General features: G+C 48.3%; 2 protein-coding genes across 4 annotated transcripts; one reads left to right on the top strand and one right to left on the bottom strand.

Moving 5' to 3' along the window:
* Positions 1–255: 255 nt before the first annotated feature.
* Positions 256–1,342, bottom strand: DPPA5 (developmental pluripotency associated 5). Of its 3 annotated transcripts, none has more exons than XM_067702978.1 (3): positions 1,145–1,342; positions 872–1,071; positions 256–472 (listed from the first exon to the last, which is right to left on the bottom strand). In XM_067702978.1, the coding sequence occupies exons 1-2, from the start codon at positions 1,254–1,256 to the stop codon at positions 917–919; spliced, it is 267 nt and encodes an 88-aa protein (XP_067559079.1). In that variant the 5' UTR covers positions 1,257–1,342; the 3' UTR covers positions 256–472; positions 872–916. The 3 variants fall into 3 exon arrangements, with proteins under 3 accessions (XP_067559079.1, XP_067559078.1, XP_067559077.1); XM_067702977.1 differs by having other exon boundaries at positions 893–1,071; XM_067702976.1 differs by having other exon boundaries at positions 256–1,071.
* A 17,821-nt stretch (positions 1,343–19,163) lies between these two features.
* On the top strand, positions 19,164–20,857 carry KHDC3L (KH domain containing 3 like, subcortical maternal complex member). The gene is made up of 3 exons (XM_067702905.1): positions 19,164–19,423; positions 19,575–19,778; positions 20,024–20,857. The coding sequence occupies exons 1-3, from the start codon at positions 19,255–19,257 to the stop codon at positions 20,677–20,679; spliced, it is 1,029 nt and encodes a 342-aa protein (XP_067559006.1). The 5' UTR covers positions 19,164–19,254; the 3' UTR covers positions 20,680–20,857.
* The last annotated feature ends 5,011 nt before the right edge of the window (positions 20,858–25,868 follow it).

Here is a 25,868-nt window from a genome sequence, read left to right as displayed (position 1 = left end):
TTTTTTGGTCAGAGCTGCATCTCAGAACTTGACTCCCAGACTCTTTTCCTTTTCTCTCCAGACCCTTTCCTCTTCCTTTTCCTTTTCTCTCCAGACCCTTTTCCCCCGTGCTCTGGGACCTCTTTCTAGCCTTAGGGGTTTCACTAAGAGTTTAGCTCCCAGGGCCACCTCACCTGTGATGTTATCTCCAACATCTCAACTACACAACAAGACACATCAAGAAACCTTTTAAAATTTTATTGTGTAATTAGCAACCTTGGGGGGAAGGACAGGAGGACTTAAAGGCAGAGACCAGAAGCCAGCTGGGTGTTCCTTGTCAGGCTGGAGCAGAGTCTAAACCAGACCCCGGGCAGCCCCGGCTGCAGCCTCCGCTCTACCTGGCCGTCCCAGGTTGGTCTGGCTGCAAACTGGCTTCCCTTCATCCGAGGAGCTAGGTCGAGCGAATTCATGGCTTCCTCAGGTTGCAGCATCCCTGCACCAGAAAGCCACAGCAGGCAAGTGTGAGGGGAGAGGGTAAGAGCCTGAACAGTTCTCTGCCTCTTTCCAAGGTTCCTCTCTAGGACTTCCCAGCTAGACGTCCTGGCCTGGGATTCTCGGGAACCTCAGAACCTGGGGCCAACTGGGCTCATTCCAACATGGCGGGTGGGGAGGCCCCGCCCCAGGAGGCCAGCCCCGGCCACCTCTCACAGCCTTACTCCAGGGTCCCTAGGGCCAAGGGCCGGCACTGCCAAGGAGTCTGGGGCACAGCCTGGACACAGAGGCCTCCCCGGGTGGGTGCTGTTGGTGTTTGCCCGGAGGGGATAGTTAGGGAGGGGTGAGGAGGGCTGGAGGGGCGCGAGCCAGGCCGCCTGCACAGGCAGGTCCAGGGCACCTGGTCATGAGGCCTCTCAACCTGTTTGTGCCGCTGGCGGTGCCGCTAGGCCACGGGCTGGAGCATCCACTTGGTCTGAAACTTGAACAAGTAAGAGCCGGAAACCATGACTTCGGCGAGGTCCGAAGCTTCCAGACCCTTCATCTGGAGTATGACTTTGCTCACCTCCTCGACGAATGGGATTCGAGATCCGTCGGGGCCTGTTTAGGGAAGAAGATGAGCGCTCGGGCCCAGGAGGGCCGGGGCACCCGGGTTAGGACTGGGCTCACTCACCGAACACGGCTTCCAACAGCCCCGTCTGGACCTGGAACACCCTGGGCTCCGTCAAGACTTCGGGAGTCCCCACCCAAGGTGGGATGTCGTTCCGCTCGGGCAGCTTCCCCATCTTCTGGATGTCTATACCAGCCCTGCTGGGAGCTCGGACCTAGACTGGGCAGGATGACGCCTCCGGCGGAAAGTTAAGCACCTGGGCCAGCCACGCCACGCGCCCCTGGCCAACCCCCATCCAGGCCACGCCCCCGCCCCATCCAGGCCACGCCCCCGGTCCGCCCCCGGCCCGGCAGCGCAATTCCGCACTCGCCACGCCCCGCACGCCCGGGCCGCCTTGGTCTCAGGTTGACCGTCTAGGCTCCCGAGTGCGGGTGGGCCCAGCTGTCTCCGAGTTGACTCGGGCTTCCACCTGCTTTGACTCGTTTCCTCTGCACCAAAATCCCTTCACCTTGGGAGTGAGTGGGGAGACGGCGCTAGAAACCCTTGTTATTCTAGAAACAGTGGCTGGGCCTGAACCAAGGAAAGCAGTACAGGTTTGGGGGTGCGACGGCCACCCAGCTGCCAAATCGAGTCCCTGCCTTCCACGTTCCAAAGGAGGGTGTGTCTGCGCTTGGCCTAAGGGAGCCGGACCCCGGGACTTCACTGCAGGGCGACTTCTGCAACTTCAAGGGACTGAGGGGTCACTCCTGCCACTTAACAAAGAGGAAAACGAGATTCCGATATTCATTTTCTTCCAGGGTCCTGATGGGGGCTCTGAAGTGCCCCACGGTTCACGTTCCTTGAAGCCGCTGAGTCTGGAACTTTTGAATCTACCCGGATTTCGAAGCTCACGTGGCCTAAACTATGTGGTCCGGCCTTCAGGCCCTAAACAAACTTGTTTTATTCATTTAAAAAACAGATTGCTCTAAACACTGCACTAGATCTATCCGATGGGGGTGTGTTTCAATGTTTAGGGGTTCACAGACAGAGATGAAGCTGGCTTTTCCCAAGGTCATGTTCTGATAACATCTAATGTCCCCTCAGCAGCCTTCATGGCCACTTATTAGGGCAGACCTCTTCACCTGCAATCAAAGCCTGTGGGTTGCCTGTTCTTTTGCAGCCACCAGTGTAATCAATTCAGATAATAATCAATGGCTAACTATCAAATGAAAGGTTATTAACTGGATATTGAAGAGTTCTGGAAAGCCTAGCCCATAGATTACGAATTACAAAGGAGAAAATATTCCTTCACAATAGCAACTTGGAGGGCAGATGCCACTTTAACCAAAGACCGCAATTAGCATCACCAACAATGGGACCAATGGACTACTGGTTTGTCAAAGCCATGAAAACAAAAAAGCAGAAGATCATCTTATTAATCAAGAGACACCCAAGTGCTACGCATGATTCAAACCCTGAATCAAAGACAGAGAAAGACCATTTCAGGACAGTGGAGGAAGTTTTAACATGGGCTATATTGTAAAATAGTATTTGATTGTATGTTCTATAATATACAATTTCTAGAGTGTGGTGCCTTTATTACATAAGAAAAGGTCCTTGTTCTAACACGAAACATGTTGAAATATGTAAAGTGTTGATATCTACAATTCACTTACAAATAGTTCAGCACCGCCCAAAAATGAGCCCCCAAATTATATATATACATATATATACATAGAGAGAGAGAGAGAGAGGGAGGGAGGGAGGGAATCAATGTGACAAATATCAACAGTTGGTTCTCAGTGAAGGATATACAGAATTCTTTCTACTCTTCCGTAGTTCTCAATTTCAATGAAAGGGAAATAAAGTACTAATGTGTCAGGTAGCTAATAAAAAGTAACTCTTCTGTGGGAAAAATAAAGTGTAAACCATCCCCTAGTGAGGACTTCCTTTATCATGGTTCCTAAATACCCCCATCCCCCATATACACACCATTTCTTTGGCTGGAAGTTCAACATGGTATTTATTTATTTATTTTTGGCTGTCTTGGGTCTTCATTGCTGTGCACGGGCTTTCTCTAGTTATGGCGAGCCGGAGCTACTCTTCCTTGCTGTGCACTTGCTTCTCGTTGCGGTGGCTTCTCTTGTTGCGGAGCACGGGCTCTAGGCGCGCGGGCTTCAGTAGTTGTGGCTCACAGGCTCTAGAGCACAGGCTCAGTAGTTGTGACACACGGGCATAGCTGCTTGGCAGCATGCGGAATCTTCCCAGACCACGGATCGAACTCATGTCCCCTGCGCTGGCAGGCAGATTCTTAACCACTGCACCACCAAGGAAGTCCCTCGATATGGTATTTAAAGAAGCAGATAGATGAGCACAGGAACTGCGTCCACCTTAAGAGTATTAGAGAGGAGCCTGCGTAATTATACACACTTATTTCAAACTTGTAACACTGTACAAACTTATACAATAAACAACCAGGACTTAAATTACAGGCTCAAAAAGTATGACTATCAAACAAATTTGTATACTAATGACTAACATCCTTTCTAAGGAGTTTGTGTACGCTTACAATCAGCACAGGTGTGGCACATGAGCAGTTTATAAGCACCCATTTCCCCACCCCTATCAAGGATTCTCAGCTGTTTGCCTTGCCACTGGAAGAAGTGACTCTGGATTGATTTTTCATTAACAGATGTTGAACCTAGAATTGCAGATTCAAGTTGCTGGTAGGAGAGTAGTGTGATTTACTAAGGGGAGTTAGAGTCCCCTCCCTGAACCCTCCTCAGAAAGGTGCCACCAGCTCCTTCCTGCTTGGGGGATAGGGATTCCTATCTTAATTGTTTTATCCCCAGGAAGCAGTTGTTTCTGTGTCTCCAGGCCCACCTTCAGCTTCCGAGCCTGGCTCTGTGAATACACATGAGGCGAAACCGCTTAAAATTCACTCTCAATCCCAAATATTACCTGCCAGCAGCTTTTCATTTGAAGCAGGTGGGAACCTCAGGTTCAGCCAGAGGGAGGGGATGCCCCCTCTCTCCCACTCTGAGTACATAGACTGCTGGGCAGGGAACACGGAAAGTGGGCAGTTGGCAGGGAGCTCACGATGTCCCCCATCACGGAACTCAAGGTCAGGCAGGTAAGTGCCAGGTGCACTGAACCAGAGGTGCCAGAGGCAGCCAGGGCTCTTCCTCTGGGTCTTCTGGAAAACTCAGGGCACCTCCTGGTCAGCCACACCTGGAGTTCCAGCCATCCACCCCTTGGCGTGTCAGTGTGAGCCCGAGGGGACCTCCGAGTGCATGGCTGGGCACGGTCCCCAGAGGGTCACGCCTTGCAGCCCGAGGACACGCAGCGGCCTTTCATCTGGACCATCACTCAGAAACTGACCCAGGGCCCCTGGGGCAGGGCCAAACTGAGAGAAGGCTGCAGAATCCCAGGAACGCTGCCCCAGTAAAGGCAGTCCCGGCGACACCCATTCCTCCCTCCTCTTTCTGAGGAAAAGGCCACCAAGAAGGCCAGCATCTCTTTGGCCAGCGACCCTCCGCCCTGCCACGGGCGCGGGATTTTACCGGAGTTTCCAGGAAGTGCTCCCCCAGGCCCAGAGCAGTCACCGCAGCCCAGATCCCCATGAGCAGTCCGTCTTCCCCCTCCTTCGGCCCTGTGCGAAGATTCTAGCCCATCACTTGGGTCCGATCCAAGGTTTGCGCGGGGTGAGCGGGCACGACCCCCACGAGCTTCGCGCTTGGGTCTGGAAACACACCCACCGCCGGCACCCGAGCGGCCCCGGCTTCTCCAGTCTCCGGACGCGACCCGCCCAGCGCCTGCACCTCGTCTCCCGAGAGCCCAGCACCGGGAACGCCCAGGCCTCCAGCGCCCGGTTCCCGCGACGCCGCCCGTGGAGACACGTCCGGGGACGTGCTTCCCGGCTCCGGCTCTGGCTCCGGAGCTCCCGAAGACTGCGGCAGTGCCTGAGCCGAGAGTCCGGGGGAGACGGAGCGGCGGGGCCGGGGGTGGAGGAGCCTCGGAAGCGACTGTGAGGGCGCCTGCGGCTGGAACCTGCGGACCCTTGGCCCGCGCCCTTCCTTCCACGGACGCCGAGGATCGCCACCTCGCGTCGCCCAGCGCGTGGGGCACTGCCGAGTCCAGAAGTCCCTGGTTCCCCCTCGGGAGGAGCCTGAGGAGAGGACAGCGGGCGCGGAGCCGCGCCCCGCAAAGCGCCGTCGGAGGGAGGGTGGCGAGTGGGGGTCACGCCGGGCGGAGTGAAGCCCGCAAGCCCGGCCCTAAGCGCAGCGCAGACTCCAGCAAGGACGGCGACCAGGGACCCAGGCGCGAGGCCCACCGCCTGGAAAGTCCCCGGCCCGACTCTCTCCGAAGACGGGTCCAAGCAGCGACACCCCGACGTGCGTCCCCGGCGGCCCCGCGAGCCTGCGGGCTCCGGCCACCACCCGCGCCTGCCAGGCCTCCGCGGCAGTGCGAGCCAGGGAGGCCGACGCACTCTTCCATTTCCACTTGCTCCGCCTCGGCTTGGGCCACGTGCAGGCCGCGGTGGGCGGAAAGGATGAGCTCTTTCCACGGGGCTCTGGGGATTCCCAAGGGCCGATGAGCGAGCCTGGCGCACAGTCTCAGCGCGACTCCGCCCTTCCTGGACGCCTAGCCAGGCAGCTGATCTCAGGCTGGCTTAGGGCCAAGAGCAATGAGCAGGGACACTCACTGAGCCACCCTTTTGCCACAGCGGCCTCTCGCGGCCGCTTCCAGCCCTGCACGACTGTGGGGACTTCCCATTTCCTAGGTCTCAGTGTAACCCGCGAGGGAGGGGGCACCGTGCGTCTGAATCCTGAAGCCTGAGGGAGGGGACGACCTGAGAACAAGTATAGCGAGAACTCTCCAGCAGAATATGTCGAACTCTGTATCTTATTTACAAACGATTTTAAGTTGCTTCCATTACGGCTCTATCTATGATACTCAGTCCAAATTTACTATCTGATTTTGTTGGCGTCCATTTATCTACTGCCCTGAACAAATCAGAATAAACCATTAGGCTCATTAAACCTATTTGCGAGTGCTTCCTTTATAGATAAAAGGACACAGAAAGAATTAGAGATAAAAGGACAGGAGAATTTTTAATACTCTATTTACTGACCTACTGCTTTTCAAAAAATGTCCCTTGAACACCTGAAAAAAAAAATCACTTGATTAAAATAAAAATGGTTCCCAATTGCAGCATCCAGATTTCAGTTGTTACTTTATTGCAAAACACTGTATTTCAAAGTTAAATGTTTTTTAATGAGTACACCAACCAAATAGGATCTGTTGTTCCCTGGATGTTTAGGTGACAACACACCCTGTGGTACTAAGAGATGCGCTGCTCAAGCTTGAATGTACAGAAGAGGCACTTGGGAGTCTTGTTAAAATGCAGGTTCAGTAGGTCTGGGGCAGGCCTAAGATCCCTCATTTTTCAGTTTCTTGGGTACTGCTCGTGCTGCTAGTTAATGGATCACATTTTGAGTAGCAAGGTTATTGATACCTCCACGATCTACCTAAAACCACGTCTAGAACGTAAAAACCAGCAGATAGAAAAGTGTGAGGTAATTAGCAGGTCATCTAGTGCACGCTCTCTCAAGCTCTGTATAACAGCATGTGCTGGCCGCCATCCATTTTCAACAGGAGGGAATCCCTTAAACAGCCTGCCTTACCCTCCAGCCCCCCACCAGGTCCCTCCTCCAGGTCCCCAAGTAGAAAGGGGATTATCCATTGCCATTGGCCAATTGCCACGCCGGCATGTGAGCCCAGATATTCTGATTTTTATGTGAAATTTCCCAATTTTATAATGTTGGCACCTGATTCAAAAGGTAGAACCTGAAACTAACACAACGTTGTAAATCAAATATATTCCAATATAAAATAAATTTTTTTTTTAGGTAGAAGGAAAAAATGGTGTGGGTAAAACAAAATACCTGTAAGAATCACTAGGCCTGGGATTCCCTGGTGGCGCAGTGATTAAGAATCCGCCTGCCAAGGCAGGGGGTTCGAGCCCTGGTCCAGGAAGATCCCACATGCTGCGGAGCAACTAAGCCTGTGTGCCACAACTACTGAGCCTGCGCTCTAGAGCCCTCAACACACAACTACTGAGCCCGCGTGTCACAGCTATTGAAGCCCAGGCACCTAGAGCCTGTGCTCTGCAAAAGGAGAAGCCACCGCAATGAGAAGCCCACGCACCGCAACGAAGAGTAGCCCCCGCTCGCCGCAACTAGAGAAAGCCCACATGCAGCAAGGAAGACCCAGTGCAGCCCCAAAAATAATAGTAATAAAAATAAAGAAAGAAATTTATAAAATATTCTTTAAAAAAAAAAAAAAGAAACACTAGGCCTGTGGAAACTGGTTAGCAGCCTCCAAAGTGTGCTGTTCCTTCCAGGTACACCTGTATCCTCAGCCTCTGAGAAACAGTGTGCTTCCAAACCTGTGTGACGCCTCAGGTCTAATCCCTCACTGCTTCCTCTCTATCCCAGATTCTCCCCAGCCTTCAGGGGCACAGAACCCGCTTTGCTTCCATCTTGTTCTGCATCAACTCTCTCCAAGTTGATATACAGGCTTAATGCAATTCCTATTAGAGTGCCAGCAAGGTTCTGTCATAGATATAGGCCAGATTATTTTAACATTTACATGAAAAAATAAAGGAACTTGAATAGCTAAAATAATTTTGAAAAAAAAAAAATCAGTGTGCCTAAATTTAATTATTACTATATAGCTATAGTAATCAAGACTGTGCAGTGTTGGCAGATTAAATGTAAAATGTATAGCTATAAAACCTTTACAGGAAAACATAGGAGTAAATCTTTGGGAACTAGGGTTAAGCTAAGAGTCCCTAGACTTGTCACCAAACGGTTGACCCATAAGAGAAAAAATCGATCAATTGGACCTCACCTAAAGGTTTTGTGGAAAAGCCTGTTAATAATATGAAAAGGCATGGGCATTTTCTGGTGGTTCAGTTGTTAGGACTCCATACTTTCACTGACGAGAGCACAGGTTCGATACCTCGTCAGGGAACTAACATCCCACGTGCAGCAAAAAAAGAAAAAAAAATAAAGGCAAACTACAATTGGGAGAGAATATTTCCGAATCCTATATTCAACAAAGGACTAATATCAAGAATATATAAAGAACTCTCAAAACTCAAGAGTGAAAAAAATCAATGCAATTAGAAAATAAGCAAAAGATACTTCAGTGAAGAGGATACACAGATGGCTAATAAACACATGAAAAAATATTCATCATTTGCTATTAGGGAAACATAAATTAAAACAGTATACAACTATCAGAGCGACTAAAATAAAAATCAGGGCCAACCCCAGAGCTGGTGAGGATTCAGAGAACTAGATCACTCATTCATACATTGCTGGTGGAAGGGAAAATGGTACAACAACTTTAGAGATAATCTGATAGTTTCTCCAATGATTAAACATACCATTACCACATGACCCTGCAATTCCTCCCCTAGCTATACACCCAAGAGAAATGAAAACGTATTTCCACACAAAACCCTGCACATGAATGTTCACAGCAGCTTTGCCTGTAATAGCCGAAAGCTGGAAACAACACATTCGCTTCAACAAGTGAACAGATAAACAAACTGTGGTACATTTATACCATGGACTATTATTCAGCAAGAAAAAGAAACCACTGACAGAACAACCTGGGGACTTCCCTGGTGGCCCAGTGGTTAAGACTCTGTGCTTCCACTGCAGGGGGTGAGGGTTTGATCCCTGGTCAGGGGACTAAGAACCCACATGCCCCCTGGCACAGCCAAAAAAAACCCAGAAAAATAAATCCCCGTGTTCATAGTCTAGTGGTAGTAGTGCTGGTGATGAGGAAACAGACACGTAAGCCAGACTGAGTAAAATATATACCTGGTTGGATAAGGGTGTAATTTGGAAGAAATGAAAACAAGTCAGGAGGGTGAAGTTGTGAGTTCAAATTCGGAGCACATGGAAGGTCTCCCTGAGAACCAGGTACAAGTCATGAAGATACTAGTGGTGGTGTGGGGACTGGAAGGGGCCCGAGCTACACACTCATGAGGGAAGAGGGACAGTTCAAGGGCCCTGAAGCTAGAGCATGGGGCGGGGTAGGGGTACTGTCTAAGGAACTGGAGCTGGGACTAGAAAAAGTGGGGACACATCAAAGAGGGCGGGGATCCCGCTGTAGAACTTTCAGCCTGTACTCAGAGAAAAACAGGCAGCCTTTCAGTGTTTAAGGGACTCAGTTTAATTTCCCTTCGATGGAATTCCTCTGGCCCTTGTGTTGGAGAAGAGACCTAAGGGGGATGAGGGCAGACAGGAGGATGCTGCAGTGCCCAGAGAGAGCTGGGAGCGGCTTGGACCACGTGGTAGCAGGGAGCTGGTGAGAAGTGACTAGACTTTGGATACACCCTGAAGTTCCACCTACGGGGATTTGTTGAAGGGTTGGGTTAAAAAAATAGAGAGAGAAAGAGAAATCTTAGAAGGACTCCAAGGTTTGGTGCTGGAAACTCTGAAAGACGGCATTGCTGTGAACTGATGCGGAGAAGACCACAGGAGTAGCAGGTGTGCTCACAGCGCGGTGAGGGCAACTTGATGATTAATTACAGGGAAGCCTGAGGGGCTGGGAAAGTGAGTCCGGCGTCGTTGGCATAGCCATGTGATTTAAAGCCAGGAGACTGCAGAGACCACCGAGGGGATAAGTGGTAGCGATTGCGAGAGAAGATGGGGAGCCTGTCCCTCGGGTCTTTGTAGGGGGTGCGGGGAGGTGACGGGGAGGGGAGGGCCTGGCCCCCGCGCTTCCTTTTTTCCTGCTCACACCAAGTAAGGCGACTTGCCCCAGCCCTCGTGGGACCGGATCCTGAACAGGACACCTCTCTGTCCCGCCCCAAGTCCCAGCCCAGTCCGGACCTTGAGAACCTGAGACCTGAGGGTAGGGTCGCGATTGCCACCCGGGAAGTCAGAGGTCCGGCCGCCAGGGCCGCCGCCCGCAGGGCGAGCCAGGTGACCCACAGGGTCCGAGCAGACACGGAGACGGAGAGGGAGACCCTGTGGGCCCTGACGCCCCTCCTCCCCTGCGTCCTTCCACGCTCTTAGCCGGTCACAGGGTGCGCTGGACGGCGCGCGACTCCGGCCCCCAGGAACTGGGCGCCAGGAACTGTCGGGGTCGGGGCGGTGTCTGCCCAGATCTAATCACTTTCTCTCCAAACTCCGGACCTTAGAAAGGAATCCTGAAACGCACACTCTTCCCGGAACAGAGCTGCTCAGGAGATCGCGTTTTAAATCGGATGAGGCTAGAAGCCTCATGTCCCTTCATAAGACGCCACTTCGGTTCCCGCCACTAGGACGATTCCGGGGAAGAGTCGCTGGTCTTCGGCGTCTTCACGGGGAAACACCCCGCCCAAGAGACACGTGGCCCCAGTTTTTCCTACAAACCACCTGCAGTCGAGAGCGAGCTCAGGTCCCAGGGGCGCCAGAGCACCGGCCCGGAGTCGCCCCCACCCAACCCTGGGGCGGCTCTGCGCGCGGTCGGGGACCCGCGGGTTCCCGTCCCCTCGTTTCTCCAGGGTCTTGTCGCTGTCCCCGGGGACCTCCCAGTGGAGCCACTGGTAATGAAGCCCAGCCACGCGGCCCCTAGAAGCGAAGGAGATGTCAGCCTCAACTCAGCAATCCCTGGAACAAGCAGCAGCTACACGTTCTCCCCCTTCATTGAGCCCCTTTATGTTGCTGCATTCTGCCTTTTTAAAACCCTCCCCCGCTCCGTAAGGAACATAACAATATGTATTCACTAAGACAATTTGCCAAGTGCAGATTTCCCCCAAGGGAGGAACTTAGTCTCCTTGGAAGACTTCTAATAACCGGAGACACTCTTGCCAGAGGGAGTACGACTGTGCAGTCCTTGGTAAGCGCTGGTTGTGGAAGCCTGGCTCGAGCCTCCAGTTTTGTGCCCCCCGCGCGATCCCAGATAAAACCCAATCCTGCTCCACTCGGGGCTGAGTGTCTTCCTCTTCTCCAGCCGGGTACCACTCGGCGCCCCACAGATGCCGCCTTCCCACTGTCCACCTCTATGGTAGCATGATTTCTGCTTTTTTTTTTTTTTAAATAAATTTATTTATTTATTTTTGGCTGGTTTGGGTCTTCGTTGCTGCGCGCAGGCTTTCTCTCGTTGTGGAGAGCAGGGGCTACTCTTCGTTGCGGTACGCAGGCTTCTCATTGCGGTGGCTTTTCTTGTTGTGGAGTACAGGTCCTAGGCGCGCAGGCTTCAGTAGTTGTGGCTCACGGGCTCAGTGGTTGTGGCGCACGGGCTCAGTTGCTCCACGGCATGTGGGATCTTCCCGCACCAGGGCTCGAACCCGGGTGCCCTGCATTGGCAGGCAGATTCTTAACCACTGCGCCACCAGGGAAGCTCGATTTCCGCTTCTTAAAGTGGCTACTTCTCCAACATTCCTCAATATCCTCTTGCAAAAGCGGATTTTTGTTAGGATATGAAGGGCAGAATTTCAGTGTTGGTTAAGTCAAACTCTGGAAGGTTAAAACCTTGAACACTTGAGTTATTTCAATACATCATTTTGAGAAAATCTTATAACCGAATGTTAAAGGTCATTGCTGCTGTAGGACTGGGTTGAAGCAAGCATCGTCCTACGTGATGTCCTAGGAAGTCTCACCATTTCACGTGCTCTGCTTCCCACCTCCACCCCATTCCCTGCATTTTCCATCAATGATTTTTTTAATTTTTATTTTATACTGTTGTAGAGTTGATTAACAATGTTGTGTTAGTTTCAGGTGTAAAGCAAAATGACTCAGCTATACACATACATGTATCTATTCTTTTGCAAATTCTTTTCCCATTTAGGTTATTACAGAGTATTGAGCAGAGTCCCTGTGCCATACAGTAGGTCCTTGTTGTCAATGATGTCTTTTGAAGAAGGAACACAATGTATATGTACTGGTTTTCTTTAAAAATAAGTTTCAATGGTATAATGCTGTAAAAATGGTTCAATCTCAGTGGGGCACCATTTGGCAACATCTTATCCATTGAAATGTTAAAACTCTTTAACCCAGCAGGTCTGCATTTAGAATTTTATCCTATAGATATACTCCCACATGTACAAGGATATATATTGCAACAGCATGTCTGATCAAAGCAAAACACAGAATACAAGGTAAAGATTCATGAACAAGATAAATACATATTTACAATGTAGGAAGCCCTAAAAAATAAAAAGCAGTGAAAAAGACAAAAGTCCTCATCCTCATGAAATTTCTATTGTAGCATGAGAAAGAAAAATAGAAGTAAATTTGTAGTATCTCAGGTGAAGTCAGGTTCAATATGCAACCATCCTCAAGATACATTGTTAAGTGAAAAGATACTGCAAACTGTGTACTGTATGCTACCATTTGTGTTTAAAAGCATATATGTACATATATCTCTGTATTTGCATAGAAGAGCTTTGAAAAGATAGAGTGTTTAAATGAGGAAAAGAGACTTCATTGTATAGCCTTTGGACCATGTATATTATCCATTCAAGATACTTTAAAAGGCATATGTTATATTAAGCATTGACAACCTGCAGAGTCTAAAATGAAGTCTTCCTTCCTTCCCCTTTTGGGTCTGATGAGATTATCATAGTGCTAGAAAGATAAATATCTCAAAAAAATACATACACAAGGAGTGTACAATAATTAATTTGGAATAAAATATAGATAAATAAGAAAGTTTAAATCCATGGTAATATCAGTTTTTGTACCCTATTTAAGTGTAGTTGGGATAATAATTCTTATAACCATCCTGATTTGTTTGTAATTTGTTTTTTTAAGCATTGGAAGCAAATTTATGTTAAAATTGACATTTCAATGAAGAATCCATGAATATTTGAATACGTTTATCAATGTTAAGGCATTTAAAGGTTCAATAACACTTTGCTAAATTCATAAGTTCTATTTTAATAGCTATGGAAGCAGTTATTTAGTTTTCAAGGAATATTAAGACTTATATAAGTAGTATAATACCCTTGGCATTTAACCTAGTACAAATAGTTAGATTTCCTCTCCACTCACAGAAGTCCTGTTCATGATGGATGCTACAAACCAGATTCTGAGGAAGCTGCCAGTTATGATGGACGTTCTTTAACAAATATATACCGAGTGCCTCCTAGGTGCCGATGCTATTCTAGATGTTGAGGATGCACTGGGGAACAAACAAACAAAAATTCCTGTCTTCGTGGTGCTTGTATTTGAGTGCCTACTCTACGCTGGGGACACAGCAGGGACAAGAGAACCAAAATGTTCATTCCTGTGGAATTCAAGGTTTTAGTAGCAGTAAAGAGACAACAGATCACTAAATGTAGGGGGAAAATGGGGTAAAGGGGAACAGAGGAGTGAGAGTTACTCACTAATACTGTGTTCTGAGAATGCTTTACAGAGCCTTGCACTTGAAAGGAAACCAAAAGGAGGGGGGAAGCATTAGAGTTTGTTTTGGATTTTCTTAATTATCTGCATTAACTACGTCTATTTAACATCAGTAATAGTATACATTTTGTTTCACAGCTTCCTTTTTTCACTGAATAGACTGCGAACATACATTTTTACATAACCATAAATGTAGATCTATATCTACATTTACCAAGTCTCCTAAATGGTAAATATTTAGGTTCTTTGAAATATTCAAAGTATTCGGAGCTGTTTATCCGTGTCTTTCTCTTGAATTTTTCTTAGGACAAGCTGTCCCACTTGTAAATGAGTGGGCTAAAGGTATTGTGTATTTAAATATACAAGAATTGTAATACACATTGTACAGCAGAAAGCTTCTTTCAAATGATATCTCCCAAGTTCACTGAAAGTCCACCCTCCCTGCGACCTTGGACTGTGTGATGTCTCCACCCACTCAAGGCTGGTTCTCCTGCTAAGGTAAGAGAAAAATGCGTCCTGCCCAAGCAGTACAAAACTTAACAAAGAAGTGTTTCCTCCAGGCTCAGACAAGGAGGGAAATAAATGTATGTGCCTGAGGGCCCGTTTCCAGAGCTGGAGAAGCAGTGAGAATACTCACTGGCCACACTCCCGGGGCAGAAGCATCATGGGATCCAGGACCAGGCCCTCAGTCTTGTGTGCCCAGCGGTGTCCTGCCCAGGGGACCATGTGGGACTCGGGGGACCCGCTTCTGGCCTTCGGTCTTGTGAGGGATTGGGGTGGGCTCCGGCTGGGGGGACGGGAGGCAAGGGGATCCAGGCTGGGGATCCATTCCTGGCCCCTCCCTCCCTTCGCCCAGCCCGCTCTGTGTGGGACGTTGGGGCTAGAGAGCCAGCCAAGCTAATGGTCATAAATACATAGGCCTGTCTTCACTCTCACCTGCAAAGTGGTCTGGGACACCAGCTCCAAGTGCAGGGACGAACTGTGGGCAGCAGGACAGCTGCAAGGAACGCAGAGATGGGCCTGCAACCTCTCCAGGGGCGGCCAACCCAGTGGAGAACCTGGCGGGAAAACCTGAGACTGCACACCGCCCTCAGCCCATGTCTGGTGCAGACAGACCCCCATGCTCCGGCTTCCACTTAGTTCCCAAGCTTTAGTGCTTCCCAGACAACCCCAAACAGCGTAAAGCAAAGAGGTGAAAAATTTTTAAAAAGGAAGAATATGGATGCAGAAGCCAACTTTTGAATAAACAGGAATTCTAAAAAGAGGTAAGACAAAACAGATGCGAAAAAATGATGAACAAACTAATTTTAGAACATTTCCCAGAGGTTAAAATCAGAAAGGCTTAAATTTCTCAAAAGCATCACTGGAAGCTAGGGGACACTGAAGCAAACCATGAAATTTTGAGGGGAAAATTACTTCTAGTCAAGAATCTATAGCCAAATGTCCAATTAGCTGTGCAAATAGAATGAAAATATTTTCAGACACGCATTCTTCCTTAGGAAATGACAGAGGACTGGCTTCATCAAAATGAAAGGAAGTCTCTCTCTGAAGAGAAGTAAAATAATGAAAGCATTGCCTCAAAAACCCTGAACTTGGTGTGGGAACCTCTGGATTCTCAGGCTAAATGCAGCGCGGGTAAGCCCAGGGTAGACTAACACTCAGAGTCCAAATTCCGTATCCTTACCGGACCTCCCCACCTTCCAAACCCACCCACTCTCTGGACACAGAAACACTCCCAAGCATTTGGCTAAGGCAGGTAGTGAAGTGCAAAGAAAGGGATTAATCCTTTTACCGCTGAAAATTCCGTTTTAAAGCTAATATTTTAACCCAAACTAGACTCCAAAACTGAGGAGATAACGAACGATGAAATAAATGCATATTTCACATATATGTACAATTTTCAAGTACTATAGAATGAAGCAATCTATTGTCAAATAATCAGACAGCCTTTGAAAATTACAGAGATACAATATTATACCTAGGAACATTATAGCTAGAAAACTGACAGCTACGAGGTTTCCAAGTGAACTTCTAAACTCTAAAGCACCTTTCCCTTGGTTCCATGAAATAAAACATTTTATTTCAAAAATTCACTTGCAACCTGTTTTTACATTTTTTTTTGTTGCCCACTGCTCTTAAGCTCCACCTGAAAAAATGTATTTCTCATTTTCATCAACCCGGCACAGTAGATACCAGCTTCTACTACCACAATTACCTTGAATGCTTCCACTTCATATTTCAGTCTGGTTATCAGCTTGCAAGTGTCTATTTCTTTCTTCAGCCTGTACCAATTTTTCCTGCAATTCTGCTTCTAATTCTCTTCTTCCTTCCTGGAATTCAGTTAGTTCATTCCCAGCTTCCTGGAAGCTAATCAGAAACAAAGCAGGAAAAAAAAAAGAAAAAAAGAAAGTAGGAAAGATAAGTTACACTAGGAACCACGAGGATCATCTTGAAGATGATTATACCTGTATCAATTTAATAATTTTTGCCTGAATGCTATCACCACTACTCCAAAATATAAAAAACAAAACAAGCGGGCTTCCCTGGTGGCGCAGTGGTTAAGAATCCGCCTTCCAATGCAGGGGACGCAGGTTCGAGCCCTGGTCCGGGAAGATCCCACAGGCTGTGGAGCAACTAAGTCCGTGTGCCACAGCTACTGAAGCCCACGTACCTAGAGCCTGTGCTCTGCAACAAAGGAAGCCACTGCAATGAGAAGCTCATGCACCACATCAAAGAGTAGCCCCCGCTTGCCGCAACTAGAGGAAGCCTGCGCGCAGCAACGAAGACCCAACGCAGCCAAAAAAACTAAAAAATACAATAAATAAATTTAAAAAAAAAACAAGCAAGAATAAAAAGTAAGTCATGGCATCCAGAAAGCCTTACTAGAAAAGGCTCTAGTAATCCACAGGGCGTGCCAGAGAGCAGCTGGCTTAGATAAAAGCAGTTACATCTGCAGAAGCTAGAGTATAACTTTAAAAATTGTGAATCACTATGTTGTACGCCTGGAATTTATATATTGTACCTCGACTATACTTCAATTAAGAAAAAAAAAAAAAAAGACTGCAGGAGCAATACTGTGAGGATGAACTGATAAAGAGCCTGCTTTGCCACTGGAAGTCCTGGAGAGACATTTACACATTTGGGGAGAGTCTGGGAATGAAGGAGTACATAGACAAATAAGCATTTGAAAAAATAAAAAGCAGTATTTGAACAAAGAAGGAATTTATAACATCAAGAAAAACAAAAGTTTGTGCAAGAAATCATAGTAAACTATATGCAGCTATGAATATTGTTTACAAGACCACAATAGTATAAACTTGAATACTGTTCTAACAAAATTGTATAACTGAGCTGGGAGGATACCAGGTCTGATGAGTCTAGGTAAGCTGGAGGAAGACAGTGAAAGATGTTGAGAATGATTTCTGTGAGAGTGATTTCTGTGCACTCAAAAGAGTGTTTAGAGACTTCTTTGAAAATTAATATTTTATTTTCTCAAATTATAAAAACCAAACCACCAGTCCTCCCTTAAGCTTTCAAGTTTTACTTTCAAACCTTACTATGCTATTCATAAGCCTAGAAAGTTTTAACAATTATGTTTAATGGCCTCTGAATGGCACAAGGTCCCACTGACATATTTAATTAACTAAACATCCTCATACATGGCAAAAGGATTGCAAAGTACTTTAATCAAATAACAAATAAGAACTTCCCAATTACTAATACCTTCAAACCAAATAAATGAAACATTAATATGTTGAACCTGAAGTTCTCTTCAGTGATCCAATATTGAATATAAACTAGGATTTCATCTTAAAGTCACACATCTAAATCCATTACTTAATTATGTATTTTAAATTGGAGTTGCAAAACTGTCTCTCTAATATGCTAAATTATCTAAAATATTACAGGAACCTAAAACACCATGTATATGGATTTCTTTCTTTTTTTAAACCACTTTGGAGAATATCTAAAGTACAATAAATTGCTTATACTAAAATGTGTACAATTTGACCAGTTTTGACATATAGACACATCCAGTGAAACCACCACTGTAATCAAGATAATGCACATTCCCATCATCCCCCGAGAGTATCCTAGTGCCTTTTTCCACTCCCTTCCTCTCTCCACCCCATCTCCAGACTATCACTCCCTGATTTCTGTCACTACAGATTAGTTTGCATATTCTAGGATTTTACATAAATGACAGATTCCTTTTTAACACAATTACAAATACTATGGTTTTAATTCTCTTAAGCATTTCTTTACCCAATTCTGAAACTTCACTGAAGTAAAGGATCTCTACACACACACACACACACACACACACACACACACACACACACACACACATGACATTAACATGCATAGAACTGCCAGTATCCTCTTAGGCCAACCAAGGAACAAAAATATCATCGTCTAGGGAATTCCCTGGGTCCAGTGGTTAGGACTCTGTGCTTCCATTGCAGGGGGCAGGGGTTGATCCCTGGTGGGGGAACTAAGATCCAGCATGCTGTGTGGCCAAAGGAAAAAAAAAAATCATCCTATATCATTTTGATATAAGAAACAGATTTCAGACTAGAGATTTTCATGGGGATGCTTCCTGAATTGGATTCTCGTTGGTGACACTGATGGGGCCTCACATGTCAATTTCTAGTTGCTATGTTAGTGGCCCCCAGAACCTACAGGGGAGGTGGTGACGGAGCCCAGATTCTTGGGTTTCAGTTATACACTCTCCTAATGGTTCTGTCTACCCACGGACGTTTATAAGTCTATCCCATCCGTGAGGCTTTGAATGGATCCTTTGAATGGAGCCCTTCTTTGGCTCCTAATTCATATTCTGCTTAGGTCTGAAGACTTTTAACCCTGTCAGACGCCTGCAAATTTCTCATGCACTTCTTTGGCCACAGAGCAAACAAGGAGCCTGACTGAATTCCGAGGCTCTCTGGACGCTGGATCTGGGCATGATACGCCAACCACTGGTGGGAGAGCTATGTACCTTCATCTTCCTGGGCAGCAGTTAATAGGCAATGCTTTCAGCTGGACAGAAAAATCAAGAAATGGAGCTATAATCGTGTTACTTTCAAGGGATTTCCCTCTGGGGCGCAAACCACACGGACCAGGCGCTGTTGGGTGTGCGCAGCCGTCTCTTAACAGGTTAAGGCCGAAGCGTGAAATGCAGTGGCATCTGGGGAGGGTGCTCAGTGGTCAGGGTTCAGGAGGAAGTGGGGAGGGGCTTACTTTGGCCTCCGAATACCTTTTTCTGCTCCTTGAGCGTTTGTTTTTCCGACGTACTTAATTAGGTTTTCCATTAAAATTTATTCCAACGCCTCGGGAACGCTAAACTGGTCCCATTAGAACTGTCTGAAAGGCACCCGGCTATCTGCAAATACCGATTCGCTCCTCTGAAAGCTGTCGGCCCGACGTTGGATCTTCCCTACGTCTCCGCGGCTGTCCTGGCCGCCCAGCGTCCACAGTTAAGGCTTCCGCAACTTCCCGGTTGTGGCCTCCAGCCTGGCGCTCGGGGAAGCGGCAGGATCCAGATGCTACCGCCCAGCGAGAGCGCCGTGGGCGCGCGCCCCAGCGCAGCTGCGCCTTCCAGGGAAGAAGCCCCGGCTGCGGGCTTCGGAGGCGAGGCCTAGAGTCCAATGAGGAGGGCGCGGGTGGGGGAGGGGCTTGCCGAAAGCCCTGGATATAAGGCCGGTGGGCCCTTGCGGCGCCGTGTCTCACGCGCGGCCGGCGATTGGCAGCGGACCCACAGCCCCCTGCGAGGCTCGCCGTGGCATGGCCGCCCCCAAGAGGTTTCCGACGCTCGTTCAGCTGGAACAGCGAGAAGGGACGCTCTTCGAGGTGCTCGGTAACCTCACCAAGCGGCCCTACTGGTTTCACTCCGAGTACCTGAAGAGTCCGAGGGCAATTCACCTGGAGGCCTGGCTGGTGGAAGCAATCTTCGGTGAGCGGGCCCGAGCGGTGAGGCCTAGGCCGCCCCTCACCGCAGGCTGGCCGCGCCCAGGCAGCCTCTTCGCGGCTCTGGCTCGCATCCGGGCCCCCGCTGCCTCCCCTCCCAGGCCCCACTGCTCAGCACCTCGTTGCTTCCTGCGCAGGCCTGGGCGGAGAGCACATCCCGCATGTCGAGTGTGTGTCGCAGACCCTGCTTCACGTTAATCAGTGGGACCCGGACGGCGAGGCTGAGATCTTGATATTTGGACGGCCTTATTACCAGAAGGATGTATACACGATGATCATGAACTTGGCTGACTATCACCGCCAACTCCGGGCGCAAAGTACGGGGCCGGGAACAATGAAAGGTACCCTAGGCAGGCCCCGGGTTCCTTGGGAGGGATTCTGGTGCGTCCTGGCTGTGCCGGGGCAGCGGTCTCATCCTCTTAATTCGACTGGAAGAAGGTTTCCTCTTTGCAAGGGATCCAGAGGAGCAAATTGACCTCGTTCTCTCAGATTCCGGGCTCCCAGCCCTGCAGCCCGAAGGGGTAACTCCTTATGTGGAGAGTATGTGGGACACAGGTGCGACCTCCTCTCTTTGCTCTTCTTCCAGGCTCTGAGAAGCCTCCTGCCCGGGAGGCGGCCACCCAGCGGTCCCCCAGTGCAGTCCGACAGGCGGCGACCCATCTGTGCCCCGGCGAAGCCCGGGAGGGCGGGACTCAGCGGTCCCCCTGCGCGGTCCGGCAGGCGGCCACCCAGCGGTCCCCCGGCGCGGTCCGGCAGGCGGCCACCCAGCGGTCCCCCGGCGCGGCCCGGGAGGCGGCCACCCAGCGGTCCCCCGGCGCGGCCCGGGAGGCGGCCACCCAGCGGTCCCCCGGCGCTGCCCGGGAGGCGGCCACCCAGCGGTCCCCCGGCGCGGCCCGGGAGGCGGCCACCCAGCGGTCCCCCGGCGCGGCCCGGGAGGCGGCCACCCAGCGGTCCCCCGGCGCGGCCCGGGAGGCGGCCACCCAGCGGTCCCCCGGCGCGGCCCGGGAGGCGGCCACCCAGCGGTCCCCCGGCGCGGCCCGGGAGGCGGCCACCCAGCGGTCCCCCGGCGCGGCCCGGGAGGCGGCCACCCAGCGGTCCCCCGGCGCTGCCCGGGAGGCGGCCACCCAGCCGTCCCCCGGCGCGGCCCGGGAGGCGGCCACCCAGCGGTCCCCCGGCGCAGCCCGGGAGGCGGCCACCCAGAGCTTCCCCGAAGCTATCCAGGGTCCGGTTACCAGGTTCTGAACGCGTTTCGGGCCCAGGAGCAAGAGAGCCAGGCAAGGTCAAAGTGGAAGCCCCTCCTGGAACCCTATCCTGCTGCAGAAGCTGAGAAAAGAATGGTGTGGGTTGTTCTTGGCCTCCCCGCTCCCCGCCACTCCCTGTTAAATGTTTGCAAACACGAATCTAAAGAGTTCTAATAAAGCATCGAATTTCCCTAACGTCTGTTAATTGGCAGGGGGAAGGGGAGAGACAGGCACGTCGCTCCAGCAACCACTATCTGCTCCAGGTGGCTTTCTACCCAGAGGCAGGTGAGAGCTTTCTAGCCGCCCGGGGCCGCAGTCTCTCGCGCCTCGGGCAGGTGCTTCCCCTGTGCTCCTTCACCACGCGCATCTGGCTTTGCAAGGTGAGGGACCTCTCCGGCCGTGGAGTCTGTCCTCATGGGAAACCTTTCCAAGCCTGAGATATTTCTACTCAGAGACAAGGGATGCGAAAACTTGGTTTCAACGGGCCTCACGGGTGGGCACATCATAGCGCTGCAAGCAGAGACTTCCCAGCTCGGGCAACTGCTGGCGACTAGGGGAAAACTGAAATGGCCAGGACAGCGCAGCTGTCATCTCCAAGTCCTGCCCGGGTCACTCGACCTCCAGTGATGTTTGGAGCCAGCGAGACACAAGCAGTGCTGGTGACTCTTCCCTGCTAACTAGTAACCGCAGCAGTGGGGAGCCCTCCTTGTCACTTTTTAAAATTGAAATATATTTGACATATAATACAGTGTAAATTAAGATGTACAACATGTTAACTTTATACACTCACATGTTGTACTATGAGTACCACCGCAGAGAGAAGTAGCATCTCTATCAGTTTGGCTTCCTGTTCCTGGCTGCTGGCTGGGATGCTGGTGCCCTGGCTAGAAGTAAACTGTTGACAGCTGGGTGTTAGGATTTTTTTTTTTAAATAGCACAAGTCAATTTAGTGCTATGAAAATTTTCATTTTAAAAATCCAAGGAAACCTAATTTTAAAGAGCAGGGAGTGGTATGTCTATTGTAGACCCTTTGGTCACCAGTAATGATGACTCCAATTTTGAATAAGCCTTTAGTTTATAACAAGGGAAATAAAGATGCAAAGCTGAATTTACAAATAGGCTATTAACTATTTTCAGAAGAGGCAAGGCTGAGTGAACCTTAAACATTTAGACTCAAAATCAATGCAGACTCAAAGTTTCAACTGAGGCTACATCAGAGTAGAATTAAGACTCAATCTTGATTTTTTCCCCCCTCTGGGTAGTACCCACATGACCAGAGCATCAAATTCTGTCCTTTACAAGAAAGATTACTGAACAGCAGGTAGCAAACCAATGGAACATTTAGGAGTCTGTGACTATCCCGAAACTAGGTTTAATATACCCTATATATACACACATAGACATGTCTGAGATGATTTTATGAAAGAAAATGGTAAGATACAGTAAACGTCCTTGGTTGGAGATGAGCCAAGAAAAGGAGACTGAACTTTAAATAAAAGCATTTAGATGTGATGACACTTAGGTAAAATTCCTTATGCCTATAAAGTGTTGATTTAAAAAACAAAACAAAACAAAAAAACCTTACTGGTTTCCTCTCCAAGCAGGGCATGGACCAGTGACATCCAAGTTTTCACCCAGTTCAAAGTCCCCAGACCTTCCTATCTGCCGTTTCAAGCTTACTGTCTTACGGAAGTAACAGTTTAACTTGCACTTTTACGTAATTGTACACACCTTTTTTCCCCTTCTTCTAGCAGCTTGATTTTTCTCAGGATGGGTACCGTTTGATTTAGCCCTTCCCTTAGTGGTTGATTAGTTTGTTTCTCCAATTACTCAATTACAAACTGCTGTCTTGAATTTCTACGTGCATCCTTGAGTCCACGTTGGAATATTTCCCTAAGAGAACTTCCTAGAAGTGGAACTGCTGGTTAAAGAATAAGCCCCTTTCAGATTTTATATTGCCAAACTGCCCTACAAAATAGCCATGCCGATTATCTTCATACTACATGGTACGAAAGCTACTTTGGCTTTACTCACCCAAACTCAAGATTACCAGTCTATTTTACGTCCATGTGTGTCATTTTTTCTATCTACCCCACTGTTTTAACTATGTATCTTTATACAGTGTTTTAATATCTGAGAGGGCTAACCTACTCACTGTTCAATTGGCAGTCTTGCAATTTATTAAAATGCATACAAAATTAGTTGAGGGAAAAGGTGTATACAGATGGCTTCCCAAAATATTGATCTTATTCTATTAAGGTATGCTGTAGTGCTCATTTTATTCCTTAAACGACATGGATACTATATACACAAAAGAATGTATTTTACCCATTAAAAGAAGATGGAGATTAGATAGGAAGATTCTGTTTGGGAACTGAGGCCCAAGGCCGTTCATGGAAGTTGTCAAGGAACGAAGGCAGAAACTACAGAAGTCTCCTATGGAAAAGATACATGCATCCCAATTCTCATACCAGCATTATTTACAATAGCCAAGATATGGAAGCAACCTTAAGTGTCCATCAACAGAAAAATGGATAAAGAAGATGTGGTGTGTATATATATATATATATATGTATATATATGTGTGTATATATATATATGTATACACACACAATGATATATTACTTGGCCATAAGAATGAAATTCTGCCATTTGCAACAATGTGGATGGACCTAGAGAGTATTACGCTTAGTGAAATAGGTCAGAGAAAAACAAATACTGTTATCACTTATATGTAGAATCTAAAAGATAAAACAAACGAATGTATGTAACAAAACAGAAACAGACTCACAGATACAGAGAACAAACTAGTGGTTACCAGTTGGGACAAGGCAGTGGGAGGGGCAAGATGGGGGATGGGATTAAGGGATACAAACTACTATGTATAAAACTGGTAAGCGAGCTTCCTGGGCTTCCCTGGAGGCGCAGTGGTTAAGAACCCACCTGCCAATGCAGGGAACACAGGTTTGAGCCCTGGTCCGGGAAGATCCCACCTGATGTGGAGCAACTAAGCTCGTGCTCCACAACTACTGAGCCTGAGCTCTAGAGCCCGTGAGCCACAACTACTGAGCCCACGTGCCACAGCTACTGAAGCCCGTGCGCCTAGAGCCCGTGCTCCACAACAAGAGAAGCCACGACAATGAGAAACCTGGGCACTGCAATGAAGAGTAGCCCCCACTCACCACAACTAGAGAAAGCCCACACACAGCAACAAAAACCCAACACAGCCAAAAATAAATAAATATATTTTTAAAAAATTGATAAGCAATAAGGATCTCTTGTGCAGCACAGAGAAATATAGCCATTATTTTGTAATAACTTTAAATGGAGTATAAGCTATAAAAATATTGAATCACTATGTTGTACACCTGAAACTAATAATAATATTATAAATAACTATACTTCAATTATTTAAAGTTAAAAAAACTAAAGAATTCTGGAAACAGTGACTCTTATTTGTACATTTTTGCAGGTAAAATGTATGAGGGCTAGTAAAGAGGTCAGTCTGAACAGTTTTTTTTTTTAATTAATTTATTTATTTTTGGCTGTGTTGGGTCTTTGTTGCTGCGCAAGGGCTTTCTCTAGTTGTGCGAGCAGGGGCTACTCTTCGTTGCGGTGTGCGGGCTTCTCATTGCGGTGGCTTCTCTTGTTGAGGAGCACGGGCTCTAGGTGCACAGGCTTCGGTACTTGCGGCATGTGGGCTTCAGTAGTTGTGTCTCACGGGCTCTAGAGTGCAGGCTCAGTAGTTGCCACGCACGCACTTAGTTGCTCTGCGGCATGTGGGATCTTCCCGGACCAGGGCTCGAACCCGTGTCCCCTGCATTGGCAGGCGGATTCTTAACTACTGCGCCACCAGGGAAGCCCCAGTCTGAACAGTTTTTGAATAGGCTGACTAGAGGCACCAAAGAAAAAGGTTCACTGTTGACAGACTGTGTGGAAAACGTCTGGGCTCAGCTGTAGAGCACACGCTGACAGTCTGTCCCAGGTCCTCCTGCCACTCCACTGTAGTTACACCAGATTGGCACTATTTCCCTCATCAGAATTTCTCAACTCCACACTTCTAACCAAAACATGGCCTTTTAAAATATCACTAAGAGTGGGGAAAAAACAAAACAAACCATGTGCCTCCTGATGTGATGCTCTGAGAAGGACACAATATGATTTACCCAGTATTTTTGCCAAAAATATATAACCTAGATCTAACCATGAGGAAACATCAAAAAATAAGAGCAGGATTTGTAAGCAAGAAAGAAGACCGCAGGCAGTTTGAGAAGAGTGAATCCTGTCTACACGTTTTGGGGGCAGGGTAAACTGGTTGGTAGCAAATAATTTAGTGTGGACAGTGTCTTTGAGTGTGCTCACTAAAGGTATCAAAGAATACAATTTCAGCTGTTTATGGGTTCTCTGGAAATCTTGGGAACATAGCTGTGGAGCATAAGTGACAGGCTATTTCTGTTATGTCCACCTGCGTACTTCGGTTTAGTTAATACACATCTGCCCTATTTACCTAATCAGAATATTTTACTAGACCCTAGTTAAAACCTTATTATAGAAGAACTTCCCTGGTGGCGCAGTGGTTTAGAATCCGCCTGCCAATGCTGGGGACACGGGCTCGAGCCCTGTCCAGGAAGATCCCACATGCCACCGAGCAACGAAGCCCATGCTCCACAACTACTGGAGCTTGCGCTCCTAGAGCCCATGAGCCACAACTACTGAGCCCGCGTGCCTAGAGCCTGTGCTCCACAACAAGAGAAGTCACTGAAATGAGAAGCCCGTGCACCGCAATAAACAGTAGACCCTGCTTGCTGCAACTGGAGAAAGCCCGCACACAGCAACAAAGACCCAACGCAGCCAAAAATAAATAAATTTATTTTTAAAAAAACCCCAAAAAACCCTTATTATAGCCTTTTTGGGTCCCTCTGAATCACATATAAAATCAGACTTTAAGGACTCTCATCCTACAGCCTCAGCCCCTAAAAACTGGTTGTGACTATAATTGGAATTGCACTGAGTTCTGGGAAGAACAGACCACAAACATGCAACACTTGACTTTGCTATCTAAGAACATAGTGTCTCCACTTATTCAACTGTTTTTCCTTCCTCCTTCCCTCCTTTTCACTAATCTGAAGCAGAATGTAATGAGTTTTTTATTAATCCCTAAGGCAAAACAAAGGCGAAAAAAAATCACTT

Source organism: Pseudorca crassidens, chromosome 13, assembly GCF_039906515.1.
Source record: "Pseudorca crassidens isolate mPseCra1 chromosome 13, mPseCra1.hap1, whole genome shotgun sequence".
Lineage (NCBI taxonomy): Eukaryota > Metazoa > Chordata > Mammalia > Artiodactyla > Delphinidae > Pseudorca > Pseudorca crassidens.
Note: the sequence above shows the minus strand (reverse complement) of the source record. Positions and strands in the feature narration are given on the sequence as shown.

Bases quoted from the DNA above. Each gene is read 5' to 3' on its own strand.
- DPPA5 (XM_067702976.1), bottom strand. From the start codon at position 1,256: ATGGGGAAGCTGCCCGAGCGGAACGACATCCCACCTTGGGTGGGGACT. The intron at 1,072-1,144 runs GTGAGTGAGCCC...TTCCCTAAACAG, and splicing joins GCTGTTGGAAGCCGTGTTCG to GCCCCGACGGATCTCGAATC.
- KHDC3L (XM_067702905.1), top strand. From the start codon at position 19,255: ATGGCCGCCCCCAAGAGGTTTCCGACGCTCGTTCAGCTGGAACAGCGA. The intron at 19,424-19,574 runs GTGAGCGGGCCC...CTTCCTGCGCAG, and splicing joins GCTGGTGGAAGCAATCTTCG to GCCTGGGCGGAGAGCACATC. The intron at 19,779-20,023 runs GTACCCTAGGCA...CTCTTCTTCCAG, and splicing joins GGGGCCGGGAACAATGAAAG to GCTCTGAGAAGCCTCCTGCC.